This window comes from Epinephelus lanceolatus, chromosome 16 (genome assembly GCF_041903045.1).
Source record: "Epinephelus lanceolatus isolate andai-2023 chromosome 16, ASM4190304v1, whole genome shotgun sequence".
In the NCBI taxonomy this organism is placed as follows: domain Eukaryota; kingdom Metazoa; phylum Chordata; class Actinopteri; order Perciformes; family Serranidae; genus Epinephelus; species Epinephelus lanceolatus.
This window is the reverse complement of record NC_135749.1, coordinates 4,553,253-4,567,047: the sequence shown is the minus strand read 5'-3', so window position 1 is coordinate 4,567,047 and position 13,795 is coordinate 4,553,253. Positions and strand designations below refer to the sequence as shown.

Here is a 13,795-nt window from a genome sequence, read left to right as displayed (position 1 = left end):
GTTCTGCCGGCCTGAATAGAATATAATGTCTATAGCCTACTGTTGTGTGTACAGCCTTTATAGACTGAGCCGAGTAGTGATGCGGGTCGACCCGTAACCCGTGGGACCTGCAAATGGACCTGCGGGTTGGGCAGCAGTGATCGTCTGTTAAATCGGTCTGTAAATAATATTTTGACATTATTGGCTATTATTGTCATGGCGTCCGAAGGTACTGATGCGTTGAGCAGGTGACAGTCCGCGGCCGTTTTCAAAACACACTTGTGTCACGCACTCCAAAAGAAACTTGTTGAAACTTTAAACAATCATTTATTTTACAAAACGGGGGAAACAAATGTTGACAAAAACGGTTCCATAATTCATATTAAATTCAAAAGATAACGGAAAAAACAGCTACAAGTTAGAGGGAATAGTGATAAAGTGGTAAAACTTGGCGTTGATCCACAGCCTCAGACGGATGCGCTCAAGCGTGCTGTGCACACAAGCTCCGTTGGTAGGCTACATTTTCACATTTTTAACAATGCAGTTTAAAAGTTTTGATTTTTATTGATAACCTACATTTACCAACAACAAAAGACTACATTTAGCACCAAAAAAATATGTAAAAAAATAAAATAAAAATAAAAAAGTAAATAAAAAAAAATCGAATAACAAATTTTCATAACGAATACCTACCCATAGAACGAATATTCGAATATCTGAATATTTGGGTACAGCCCTAAAAATAAGATGCTTATTGCTGGCGCAATATGAATGTGACACTCGGATGAAGCGCCAGGCATGACCAACTTCTGCCTCGCTATCTGAGCAATGTTTGGACACTTCAGTGCGTAGTTTTCCATCACAAGAGTGGACCCTGGTCGGCTCGTAGTGGTGTCTCATTCTGTTAACGTTTCATCTCTTCAAAAAGGGTATCCAGGGAGGCAGCAGGTGCAGCACTCTCCCTGTATGTCTCCCCGAACAGTTCACACATCGCGGACAGTGCAGTGGGTGGTGTTGGCGCAGCAGGCTCCTCCGTTGGCGCCTCTCCCTCCGTCGCTGCGTCCCTCTCTGGCCTGGCTTGTGCACGAGCCATCTCCACCTGAATGGGATTCGCCGTGATATACAACATTATTGATAGTATTAATTAATTATTAATGATATTCGAATTATCACATTTAGGTTCGAACTTATAAAAAAAATAAAAATAATAAAAAAAATAAAAATATAAAATATATAAAAATATCAAATTTTTTTTGACAGCCCTAGAGCACAGCAACATGATTGAGATCAGATTTCAGCGGAGGTAGGAGAAGGGAAGAGCAGTGCATGTTGTGATTGTTTACTAGAAAGTTAATGTGTTTTTTGGGGTGATGAGGCAAGACATGGTAGAGTTTCTCAAAAAAACAAAAACTGCAGCACTATGGCATCACTTTGGATTTGAAGCCAACGGAAGAGGTGTCCTCACTGGCTGCAAGTGACACCGTTTTGAGCTCAACTTTTGTCGGACACCCTGTTTCTATGTTTTCCTGTTGCTCACTTTGAAAGTGCTGCAGTGGAAGAGGAACAGCTGATTCATGAAGATGAAATGAGGAGTTATCTACCTTTTTATTTCACTGCAAAAGCCTTGAACAGCCACATTTATGTGATAGAATTTTTCTTAAACAGGTTGACTTGTCTGATAGGAAACTGCCAGAGCAGACAATAGAGCCTGATGAATCCAAGCTGCTGTGGAGCCACTTCATACTTTTCAGATGTATATAATCAGTTGGATTCCCAGTGTAAATCCAACGGTTTTACTAACTGTATGCATCCATACTTTTCCACAGGAAGAGACATCTTCCCACAGGATTGCTGACCAACAAGACCCCTCCTCATTGGCTACTACAGAGGTCGCAGCCCTGCCGAGCCCCACCCCTCAGGTCCTGGATCAGAAAGAGGAGGATTCAAAAAGGGAGACTGTGGATGAAGAGTGACCAAAGCCAGTGGAGTTTGGATCGTATTTGAATTTTAATCAGATGAAATAGGAAAACAATAAGTGTCTCCTCCTCCACACATGTAGGGCCTTTGGGGCCTGTGGCACCCGAAAATCAAAGGGAGAGGGGTGCTGAGGCTCGCTGAGGTGCCTCTGATGGTAAGGAGACCACTGTATTTATCAACAGTAATCCTGCTTATATTAACGGCAATATACAGTATATATATATCAATATATAGTGCATTCCAAGATGGTATTAAAAAGCCTAAAATCCTTAGAGGGAGAATTATGTAAAAGATACCTCGCCCATTTTAAGCTAAGCCTTTTCTTGTTTCTTTGCTACATGCCTTCTTTTAGCCTTTTCAGAGCGCTTGTTTGATGGACTGTGGTGCCACGAGCGTGCTGAGCCTGCAGGTCAGGTGTGTTTGGGTGTGGGGTTAAAGTACGATATCAAGTATCCAGTTAATGGTGATACGAATGCCCTGCGCTTGCTTGAATGTCTTTGACCCATCTGGTTCGTAAGACTCTAACCTCAATCAATCGATTGATTCAGTCAGTCGATCAATCAACGAGTGCTGTTATCAAATCCGTAAAACCCTGAGGGACAACTGGAATCTCAGGAAATCCCAAAAAATGGTGGATAAGGACAGTGAAGAGTTGTCTTAACATCCGCTTTTTTTTCTTCATCTTGATTTTCCTCATCATAACTGTGTTTAACCAAAACAGGATGTGTTATTTATACCTTTTTATATTAGCAAGACAAGCCTAAGACAATATATCATCGTATCTCTTTGTCATCGGTCTTCTTTGTTATACTGAATGCTGCTGTTTGTTTGGTCATTTTTGGAGGATATCCTCATTTCAAAGTCTGTCTCAATCCTCAACTCAGCCAGTGAAGCTAGACTACACACACAGGTCTACTCAGTTTATGTTTTTCTTTAACGTTTGAAAGAACGCTAAAACAAATGTGATCAAAAGTGATGCGTTAGCTTACACGCTACAAGCACCTTCTCTCCTATTGGAATAAGCTAAAGCTTAAGCTCCTGTAAGTTTGTATGACTGCAAAGCTGCACTTCAAAGTGGATCTCACTATAACTGAAAGAGGGAAGCGTTACCGACTACCTGCATTTGGGCCTCGACATGTATATAACCCAGAGAATATACACGTCTGTGGGTGCTTTCCTTCAAATTACATTAGCACTATATAGAAACTGTTATTTGTCAAACTTGAATAGCTTCCTTAAAAAACTTCACTTACAAAATGATCATTTGCGTGTCAGTTACTTACTACATGTGACTTTGAATTTGTGAAGGAAACTGTTTTTCTCGCATGTCTTTATGGTGAACGAAGAATCCAAAAAATGCGAACATTCCTCATGACTGAAAGTAAACTGGGACCACATTTAACAACAACAAAACTATAACACAAAAACATCTATTCACAAACTGTCACAGAACTCATGCAGTATAATCCAAGTCTCATTTATCCAGGTCGTATGCTCAGTGTCTCCCAAATACAATTCAGAGTTCCCACAGTCATGGAACACCTGGAAAAGTCATGGCATTTGTAAAAACCTTTGAAAGTTTTGGAAAAGTCGTGGGATTTTGTTGTGTGTGATGAAATTGTTTCAGTAATTTTCCATGGATAAGCTTTTACGTAATGTAACATAAAGGCAAATCTATTTACTGTAGCTGTCGACGTCACGTAGCTCAGTTACATGTACCGTTTTGTTTACCATCAGGTATGTTTGTGTATTTTTTCCCGTGTTTCGTCTTTCTGAATGGAGGATAAGTCTGATATGTTTGAAAAACCCTGGGCAAGTGGGGCAAAAAAAATAGGAGTCCTGAAAAAGTCTAGGTCACTGTGCTATGCAGTGTACTTCTGGGGACATTTTGGTCCCCAGATTTTGCTGCAGAGTGAGCGCTCCTGTCCGGACAGGATGGAGAGGCACAGAGGAGGAGAAACATTCTAGCTCTGAGACAACATTATCTTCCCTCCTCTGCTTAGAAGTGGTGAGGTTACAGCTCAGAGCAACTTAATACGACACAGTGTCTGGCTTTTGTTTGATATCTAGTGTCAGCAAAAAATGTTGTTGCACAATTCTGATCCACTGTTAGTGCCGTCAGCTGGTTTACTATATAACATGGATGCTGTTGTCACACTGAACGTCCCAATGAGCCCTGTTCAAACTTTACACATTTATAAAGGAAAAAAAACAAAGGACGAATAGTTGAATATTTGTATTTAACGGCCAAATCTGATTTGACTGACATAATTGTCAGTTGGGTACAGCCCAAAAAAAAGTCATGGAAAAGTTTAGAAATTTTGTCCATAAAAATGTGTGAAAACCCTGATACATGCATTCTCACTAAAACATAACGATTTAAAACACTCAAGCCGTGAGCATTTTGCGCCACTTGGCCGTGCATTAGACTGTTTGTACTGACATGTTTTAAATCGAAATTTTTCTGCCCCCACGCCAGTGACAGCTGTGGTCGCAGGCATCCAGTTTTCTGGTTGTCCCTCCGTCTATCTGTCCCATTCTCGTGAATACGACATCTCTAGAATGCCTTGAAGCAATTTTTTCATATTGGGCACAAATGTCCACTTGGACTCAGTGATGAACAGAGTAGAATTTGGTGGTCAAAGGTCAAGGTCACTGTGCCTGTGTCCATCTCATTCTCAAGAACACACTATCTCTAGAACACCCTGAGGGAATTTTTTCATTTTGGGCACAAATGTCCACTTGGATTAATGATGAACAGAGAAGAATTTGGTGGTCAAAGGTCAAGGTCACTGTGACTGTGTCCATCTCATTTTCAAGAACGCAATATCTCAAGAATGCCCTGAGGAAACTTCCTCAAATTTTTGGCATAAATGTCCACTTGGACTCAAGAATGAATTGATTTGAATTTGGTGGTCAAAGGTCAAGGTCACTGTGACTGTGTCCATCTCATTTTCAAGAACGCAATATCTCAAGAACGACCTGAGGAAACTTCCTCAAATTTTTGGCATAAATGTCCACTTGGACTCAAGAATGAATTGATTTGAATTTGGTGGTCAAAGGTCAGTGTGACCCCACAAAAATGTCAACTTCACTGTGACGTCATCATGTTTTCTGGCCATTATTCAGCGTCGTATCTCAGGAACAGAAGGCGAGACGTTTGGGCAGATACAGAATTTGTGACACAAATTTTCTGAAACTGTGCTGATTGTATAGATCCTCTGTGCTGTTGGGTTGAAGACGTGTGTGAAGCATCTTCATTTTAGAATATGAAGCAACATCTGTACTTTTTGTCGACTGTCATAGCTACATATGAGTCTGGATGGACATGGATGTAAATTGTAACTTAACTGGTTAGCAAAGGCATACAACCATGAGGTGGCAATTGTAGTTTAAATGCATGTGTTTGGGAGACACTGAGCATACGACTGGATAAACGAAACTTGCATTATACTGCTTGAGTTGTGTGAGGGTTTGTAAATGGATGTTTTGATACAGTTTTGTGTGTTGTTAAACGTGCTCATCGTTTACTTCGATTCATGAAGCATGTTCGCCCTTGATGGATCCTCCGTTCATCATAGAGGTATGCAAGAAAAACATATTTTTCTTCAGTAATTCAAGGTAACACAAGACGAGTAGTTCTTACACAAATGCTCATTTTGCAGGTGAAGTATTCCTTTAAACTCTGCATTACTTAGTCCCCTATATTTACTGGCCCAAGGCCGTGGGAGTTACTCCCCAAATGTCCATGAAATGGACAAAGGCGCTTGTTCTTGGCCCCCAACAGGGTGCTACCATGTTACCTCCTAATGCCAAAGCTATGCCAAGGTAGAGATGAGCTACTGTGCTCCCAGGAACAGGATATGACACAGTCACGACACTATAGATATACAGTACATAGATGTTTATTTGCTCAGTACAACACTAGCCAACTCTAGCTTACCTCAGAATATCTCTGTGTCATGAATGTGTGACAGGCTATCTGTCATACAAGTGACAGCAGCCATTATTGACTGTTGACGATACGGACAGTGTTATGTAGCATTTATGACAGTGGGGTTTGCCCTGTGTTGTTAATATATACTCACCTCAGACAGTTCTCTCGTCCGGCTTTGGACAGGAACCCCAAAGCTGCACGCTGTTTCTGATTATTCTGCTCCTCTATCTGCTTTTATCTGACAACGAGAAAACAATAACAATAATAAAATTGTAAACAACGGCTGTGATGTGTCTGGATTCATTCGCAGTGATTAAAGGTTTGGGATGGAAGCATTCAGCTGGTGTCAAGATGATGAAACTGGATTCAAGCAAATTCCTCAAACCAGTTGAGGCACATTAGAAACAAGTCAGCGTCTCACCCTGTCAGCACATGCAGAGTAGGACTGAATTATTCAATTAATTAAAGAATGATTCTGTAGCAAAAGCATCAGTGTTTTCTAATGTATTCAGTTCTGATCTCAGGAACAGTGCCAGTGCTGTTTGATCATATCTGGAGGAGAAGACGCTCAGGGTCACTGATGATGAGGTCTGATAACAGAGAGGTAGCTGAAGAAGAGGGTGAGCGTTTCTGCAACTTAAAGGTATGGCAACGTCTTAGCAGCTAGTGTTATGTGCCACTAAAACTTGCTGTCTACATATGTTGACTGAATTCCAGGGTGAACAAATAGGGTGTTGTGTGATCAATGTGAAGTGAAAACATGGACACATACCGCTATCTTCAACATATTCAAACAGTTCTAGCGGGCCTGGCGCCAGGCGGACAATGGCAGGCAGCCAAGAAGAAGACAGTGAGGATATTTACTGATATTATCATATTTATCACAGACCCCTGGATTGAATCGAATTGAAACGGTCATGGCAGTTTACAAATATCGTATCGCTGTCCAAAGAATTGAAAACCTATCTCATCATGATGAAACTTGTGATTTACACCCCTAGTGAAAAATGGAACAACTGATAAAGTACTTGGCTTGTGGAGGATCAGTCTTGAACTTACACTTGCCAGAACTGCCACCTTACCATTCCCATTTTAAACATCAGACATTTCTGAAATTGAGACAAATTTCAACTAAATGTCAAAAGCACAAGATGGCTGCATTGTCACTTGTCTATAAATCAAAGAAACATGGCTGTTGATGCGAGAGTAAGGCCCTGTTTACACTTGGTATTAATGGGTCTCATTCATGAAAAGTGAGTAAATCTGTGTGTAGATTTGCACATAAAAGCCTACTCTACTAAAAACCTACTCCGGATTCAGGAACGCCGCGGGAAACTCAGATTTGATTGTAAACACGTGTGTATGATCATGAATGCCAATCCATCGTAAAGTGACAGCGCACTCCCGGTAATCAGCAATTAGCATAAATCCCCGCCCATGAATAGCCAGTGACCACCATATAAGGAGGTGTAGGTGCATCCAGTCGACCTGTCAGTCATGGCGCAAAGAAAGAAAGAGAAAGAAGAAAGAATGTTTCAGAAGCGGAGATCGAAAGTGAAGTGGACTTAAGAAAAAACATTTTATTGTCTTCAATTAGTAGTGGTGTGACAGGGACAGGCAAAGTGAAGGCCTGGAGGGAGGTAACAGATGCTGTTAATGTTGTCTCCGTGGTACAAAGACCCATGTCAGAGGTGAAGCGTAAATGGTTTGATATGAAACTGGAGGCAAAGAAACGCATAAGCACACACACAAAAAATACAAAAAAGATTCATTTGTGGGGTTTTGAATGAAGTGGGAACGGGAAAGCAGAGATGTTTTGTGCGTAATGGATAAACTCTAAATCAGTGATGGCTGTCGGAACGTAGAGCTATTTAACATTTATTTTAACAAATGATACTATAACATATAGCCTACAGCAGTTTGTATGCATCGTCTTCAAATTATTTGAATCTTAATAGCCTAAAGCTCTGTTTTATACAACGTAAATTAAACATTTTTCAAATCAGATTTATTCATTCAAATGATCAAAAAGCCACAAAAAAACAAAACAAAAAAAAGTGTTGTCTCAAATAATTCTTTCAGCTGGCGCGTGCTCCTTCGTGGCTCCACCACCTGCTGCCCCTGCTGAACCCAGGCACCGAGGCTGAAGAGGCTGTGATCCGGCTGTCCTTACGGATATTTTTATTATCATCATTCAACATGTAGAAAGAACGTGTAATCTATTGAGTCGATTTACATAGATAATTCACAATCATGAACCTAATCTGGATCTTAAACCTGCTAATTGCCAACTAATTTAACTAAATGTGTTATATTTTAATATTTTGTCATGTTTAGATTACGTGTTTCAAAGGCATCTGTGTATTGTGTACATAACAGAGCGCAATACGAGTTAAAATTGTAATTTCCAATAGTGACAAGCAATATTTATGTGCTTTACTAAATTTACACAAGCACTACGAGTGGTCAGGAGCAGGAGTAGATTTTGTTAGTAGCTACGAAAAGATCGGAGCTACTAAAATATTGATGAATGCGGACACACACGTAAATTTCCGTCTGCGAACAGTTTACACACAAATTCCTTCTGCTCACGTTTCATGAATGAGACCCAATGTGTTTTGGGTGATCCGATCACAAGTGGACAGTCGAGACATGTTGCTGTTCACGTCTGTGTCTGTCATGCGTCTCCAGCTGACGCCTTGTGTTCGCTACTGCCCCATGCACGGTTACCACGTCCACACTTTTGCAAGCTGCTCTGTAACATGCTCGCTAATTATGTTTGTGGTTGTGTCAGCATAGCTGGAGATTTTGCTGTCAGCAGACTTAAGCACGTCTCCGTCACACAACACTTCGTCAAACTCAACATAAAATGGGAAGTTATAGAGCGTTAGCAAACTCCCATCCAAACAACCACCACATCCTGCACTGATGATGATGACGATGATGATGATGTCCTTTTCACTGACACATCAGGACACTTTAGTGTTTGAACTACAGAAGATATGTGTCAAATGTGTCCCAGACCACCTCGGCAAGTGGTTTGAATGATCGGATCACAATGCGTCTTAGTGGTCATTAACACTTCGATTTAGTGCTGACAGCTTGTGATTGGATCATCCAAAATGCATGTTAATACCAGGTGTACACAGCTTTAAAGTAGTGCAGCCTGAAAAATGACTTTATTTATTTGTATAGGGACAAGTATGTAGCATACATAGATGCCACACACCACAGCGTTAATAGTTAAAGCTAATTTGCAGTGTCTGTTCCTGGCTGGGCCTGAAGATACAGAAGACTCAGCAACAACAACACAAGTAACAGTGCAAAGTACAAACAACAATAAAAAATACAGACAGAACAACACAAGACACAAACTGCACTACATAATTAGCACCATAGAATAGCCATAAAATTATTCATGGCGGCGCCTCTTTAAAAACTGTTTCAGTTTGAGTTTACAGTGATTTAAATCAGGATCCAATTTGAGTTCAATCAGTTCTTCTGTAATCATCACAGAGGCCGTGACCTCAGCCTGTTTGCATCAGGACTGAGTCATATATGTGGACACATGTTGCTGTGATATTCAGGCCAGCTGTCCAGGCTCAACGTTTGAAAGAGCTGAGCCGAAAGGAGAGAGCTGTTGGAAGAAGTCTGCCGTCAGGGCTTCCTGCCAGGAAGCTCTCTGTTGGTTAGGTTCAGGGAAAAGCTCATAGCTTGGGTTCAGATTAATGGACATGTGCCAGTGAGGGCCTTCTCTCATGTGCAGGAAGAGACAGTGTTACTGTATCCTGACAGAGGTTTGTGACACAGATCATTTGTGAAAAACAATTATTTTCCTTTGCCTCCTTGTGGTACCGCTCGGTGCAATGATATGATTTTTTTGCTGGCACGAGACATGTTGGATACATGAGGGTAGAAATACTTTGTAACAGAACTTTTAGTTTCCGCAGCTCACCACATTCTGCACTCAGCCACGGCTTGGTGTGTTTTCGGCATTAGAATCCACCACGTGAATGAAAACCAATCAGAGCTAAGGAGCCTCTAACACACTGCAGTCAAACTGTCAAATGTGAAAGCGCTGATCAAATATGAATCAAGATTCTGTAACTGCATCGCCTACTTCTCATCTGCAAAATACACATATTTTAGTGTTTAACTGTAAAATGATAAAGTTTGCTCTGAGAAAGACACAGATCAAGACAAGAAGGTCAAGAGGCCAATAGAGACTGCATAGGGCCCTGAATTTGGTGCTACACCCCTGACAGTGAGGACATGATCTACAGCGGTGTTAGAGACTCCTTGGCTCTGATCGGTTACATTTCACACTACACTTTTTAAAAGGGACCAAACCACCTGGACAACGTCACGCAGTTACAACAGCTGCTCGTTTGGGGGCGCTTTTGCCCGAAACGACCACTAACCAGGAAGAAAAAGAGCACGAGGAAGAAGAAAACCTGGCTCATCAGCGAATCGAAGGGTTCGCTCGTTTGGTCCACACCAGAGTTCGAATGAGCGTTCCACTCCAAGCAAGCCTAACTATCCATGGAAGCGGGCCAGGGTTCGTTTAAAGCGGACCAAATAGCGCCAGTGTGAATGCATCCTTAGAAATGCCCTCAGGAGCAGGACGAACTGTCAGTCTCATGTACCACTCTCTGGATGTTGTGGGTAAAGATTCTCAGTCATCCAGGTCATGTCAATCGTAAGTGCTTTATTGTAGGCAACTGGACTTGCTTGCATTTCTTGAAGAAGTTTCGCCTCTAATCCAAGAAGCTTCTTCACTTATAAATGACTGGTACGAAGTGCAGGCTATAAACCCTGTGTGGGTGGGAACCCTTGCAGAGTCGTAGGGGTCACTCTGAAACTAAGAGCTCATGTGACTCCTACGACTCTGCAAGGGTTCCCACCTACCCACCCTTGCAGAGTCATAAGGGTCACATGAGCTCTTGAGAGGTGACATGAGAGGCGAAACTTCTTCAAGAAACGCAAGCAAGTCCAGCTGCCGACGATCTTAGCACACTCTGGATGTAGTGACACTTTCAGCAAATATGATAAAAAGCAAGTTCTCCCCAGCGCGCACCATTGTGCACGTGTCACCTCGTCATCATTGTATATCTGCATATGGTAAAAAATACCAAAGAAAATGAGTAATTATTAATTTAATTTAACAGTTTTAATAGTTAATTATAGTTCATTTGGAATAAACTTACCGTTTTTTTTTAATTGATGCTATTGACTATTTTACAAAAAACAAAAAAAAGACGGAGATTGATTTCTCTTTTTCAAGGGCATGTATAGCAAATAGCACTAATTTTAATTTAATGAGAGTTGGCAATCACTCATTAGGGCCCAGCTCCACCCAACACATTGTTGAAGGACCTGCACTGTCTATTTTTACACCCTGACTCTGGATCTTTTCTCCTTTTTAAAAACCTTTCACTCCAAACAACCTGAATATTTTTTACTCTCTTTTGAACAGAGCCTTCAGAGCTTTAGTTGACTGATAGAGTGACAGACTTCTTGACTGACCACTGGCTGCAGTGAAGCAAAGTTTCTCCACATATTGCAGGATGTTTTGCATAAAGTCTGAAGTCTCTCTGAACATTTCCGGTGAAAACACTTCCTCAAGTGTGCTCAGAAGGTCACGATATACGCTCATATTTCTGTTGTCCAACTTGTTAATTGATTTTGGGCTGTGCATTGTGCATGGAGGGAGCAAAGGACTTGGCAGTGTGCAAAGAGGTGAAATTAATTTGTCGCAGGAAATTGGCATTTAGAAAAACATTAGCGTTTCATTGCCCGCGGTCACAGTGACTCATGTAATGTAATTACACCAACATGATAGAATTTGCCCCAAATCCCTCAGAAAGCTGCTGCGTGCTGAAAGTTTAGCCTTGAGGCCGAAGTCTGGAGATACTCCAAATGTTTTTATTCCATTAATTACGTAAATGCGTCTGTCAATGTTTGTGTGTGTGTGTGTGTGTAAGCAGAGGTGTGTGTGTGTGTTCATATGTATGCATGCTTGCAGGCCTAATCAAACACTTTCACGACATTAGAATGTTGGCAGTCGTTGGTGTTGTTGGAGAAGACTTGATCAGTGTCTCGTGGGCTCAGGGAATTAATGAGTGAACAAATTCCTCACCTGTTGTTCCTGCTTTTGACCACACGAGGGAGACATTGTCTGCTGCTGAATTTTGAGCACTGGAATCAGATGGAGCTTTAGATACTGTGGCTGAAAACAATGCTACACAGCTTGTTTGGAGAAATCTGAACCTGAGTGGTTTGGTTATATTCTCATATGTCTTCAACAGAGACTTAAAAACTAGAGCGAAAGAATGTTTTCACAGAAAACTCTTCTCATTTGTTTTGCTCAAACTTTTCCAGGATGAAACAATATAACGGGTGTCAGCGAGTGTCAGCGAGTGTTGGCAATCCCACTGACATATTTATTTGCAAGTCAAATTAGCACAGCTCTCTGTGTTTTTCTTGTCTGGCACTCTGTGAATAGTCGTGTACCAGTGAAACCCCAACCATCTGGTACATTTAACAGCCTGAAGCAAACTACCGATTCTACGGATCAGCTGCATTGAACTGTGTATCTGTAATTGTGTATCTTAATTTCTGCAGCACAAAAATGTCAATCTCAACTCATTATTAAGTCTAATTATGTTGTGTTGAGATGCCACTGAAATTAAAAGAGATAGCTGGTTTGTAAATGCGACGAGATCGGCCCGCATGTCTCCAGTGAGTTTTAATTTGTAGCCCCGTGGAGAGGAGCCTGTGCACTATAGCTGCAGCCCATTTTTATTACAGCATCATCACTAGGCCAGAAACGTTTGAGCCTGCTTCCAAGCACCAAATCGACCTTGAAACGTAGCGTGACAAGGCTAGAGCTGAAATGACTGCAACATTATTTAATTATTCAATCTATAGAAATTCAATCAACTAGAATTTTAATACCTGTTAAATAATGTAGGTTTCTTATCAAGCAGAGGTGATAGTTCGCTGGGTTTTAATTTCCCAATGTGTTGCTTTGCTCTGTTTTATGCCACTGGTATTTAATATCTCTGGGTCAGGGACTGTTGGTTGGGTAAAACAAGTCGTTTTAAAATGTAATATTGAGCTCTGGGAACTTGAGCATTTTTCACTATTTCCTGACATTTTCTAGAATAAAATATTGATCCCAGAAAATCTGCAGATGAATCAATACTGAAAATAAAATTCAGACACATGGTGATTAACAGGCCTGGCAGGATGGGTGGGTCTGGGGGGGACTGGCCCCTCCCACAGAGCTGCTTTTGCACTTTTAAATAGACCATATATATATATATATATATGTATGTATATATATCCACTGGTTTACGGACTCAATAGCCAGGCCCCAAACACACCCCTGTTCTGCCCTCCCAGTGTGCACCCTGTGCTACTTGGGTTTAAAGGTGCAGTGTGTAGGGTTTAGGGGGACGTATTGGCAGAAATTAAATATAATAGAATAAGTTTCCTTTGGTGTATAACCACCTGAAAATAAAAATGGTTGTGTTTTTGTTACCTTAGAATGAGCTGTTTGTATCTACACAGGGAGCAGATCCTTGTGAACAGAGAGTGCCATGTTGCATTGCAGTGTTTCTTTAGTAGCCCAGAACGGACAAATTAAACTCTGGCTCTAAATAGGGCCATTCACATTATTCTTTAGCAGCCCCTCTGTGACGAGTGTATTGGAAAAACATGGATGTTTTAACCTGAACCTGCTTTATTCAGTGGGGTTTTTCAGTTTAAATGACCTGGTTTGTTTGATTTGAAGACAAAGACACCTCTGTAGATAATTCAGCTCTCACTAAACACTGAAAAATGAACATTGAAGGAAATCTATCCAATCTGCAATCCTCACTGCAATCCCCCTAAATC

The 13,795-nt window shown here is 41.1% G+C and overlaps 1 protein-coding gene across 10 annotated transcripts in view; it reads left to right on the top strand.

The window, feature by feature from the left end:
- The window catches only part of LOC117263058 (homeobox-containing protein 1), a 33,568-nt gene extending 27,393 nt beyond the window's left edge, over positions 1–6,175 (top strand). For all 10 annotated transcript variants that reach the window (XM_078175551.1, XM_078175549.1, XM_078175550.1 and 7 more), the window contains one exon: positions 1,806–6,175. In XM_078175551.1, coding sequence (XP_078031677.1) covers positions 1,806–1,952 — 147 coding nt within the window. In that variant the 3' untranslated portion in view covers positions 1,953–6,175. The remainder of the gene's footprint in view (positions 1–1,805) is intronic.
- The last annotated feature ends 7,620 nt before the right edge of the window (positions 6,176–13,795 follow it).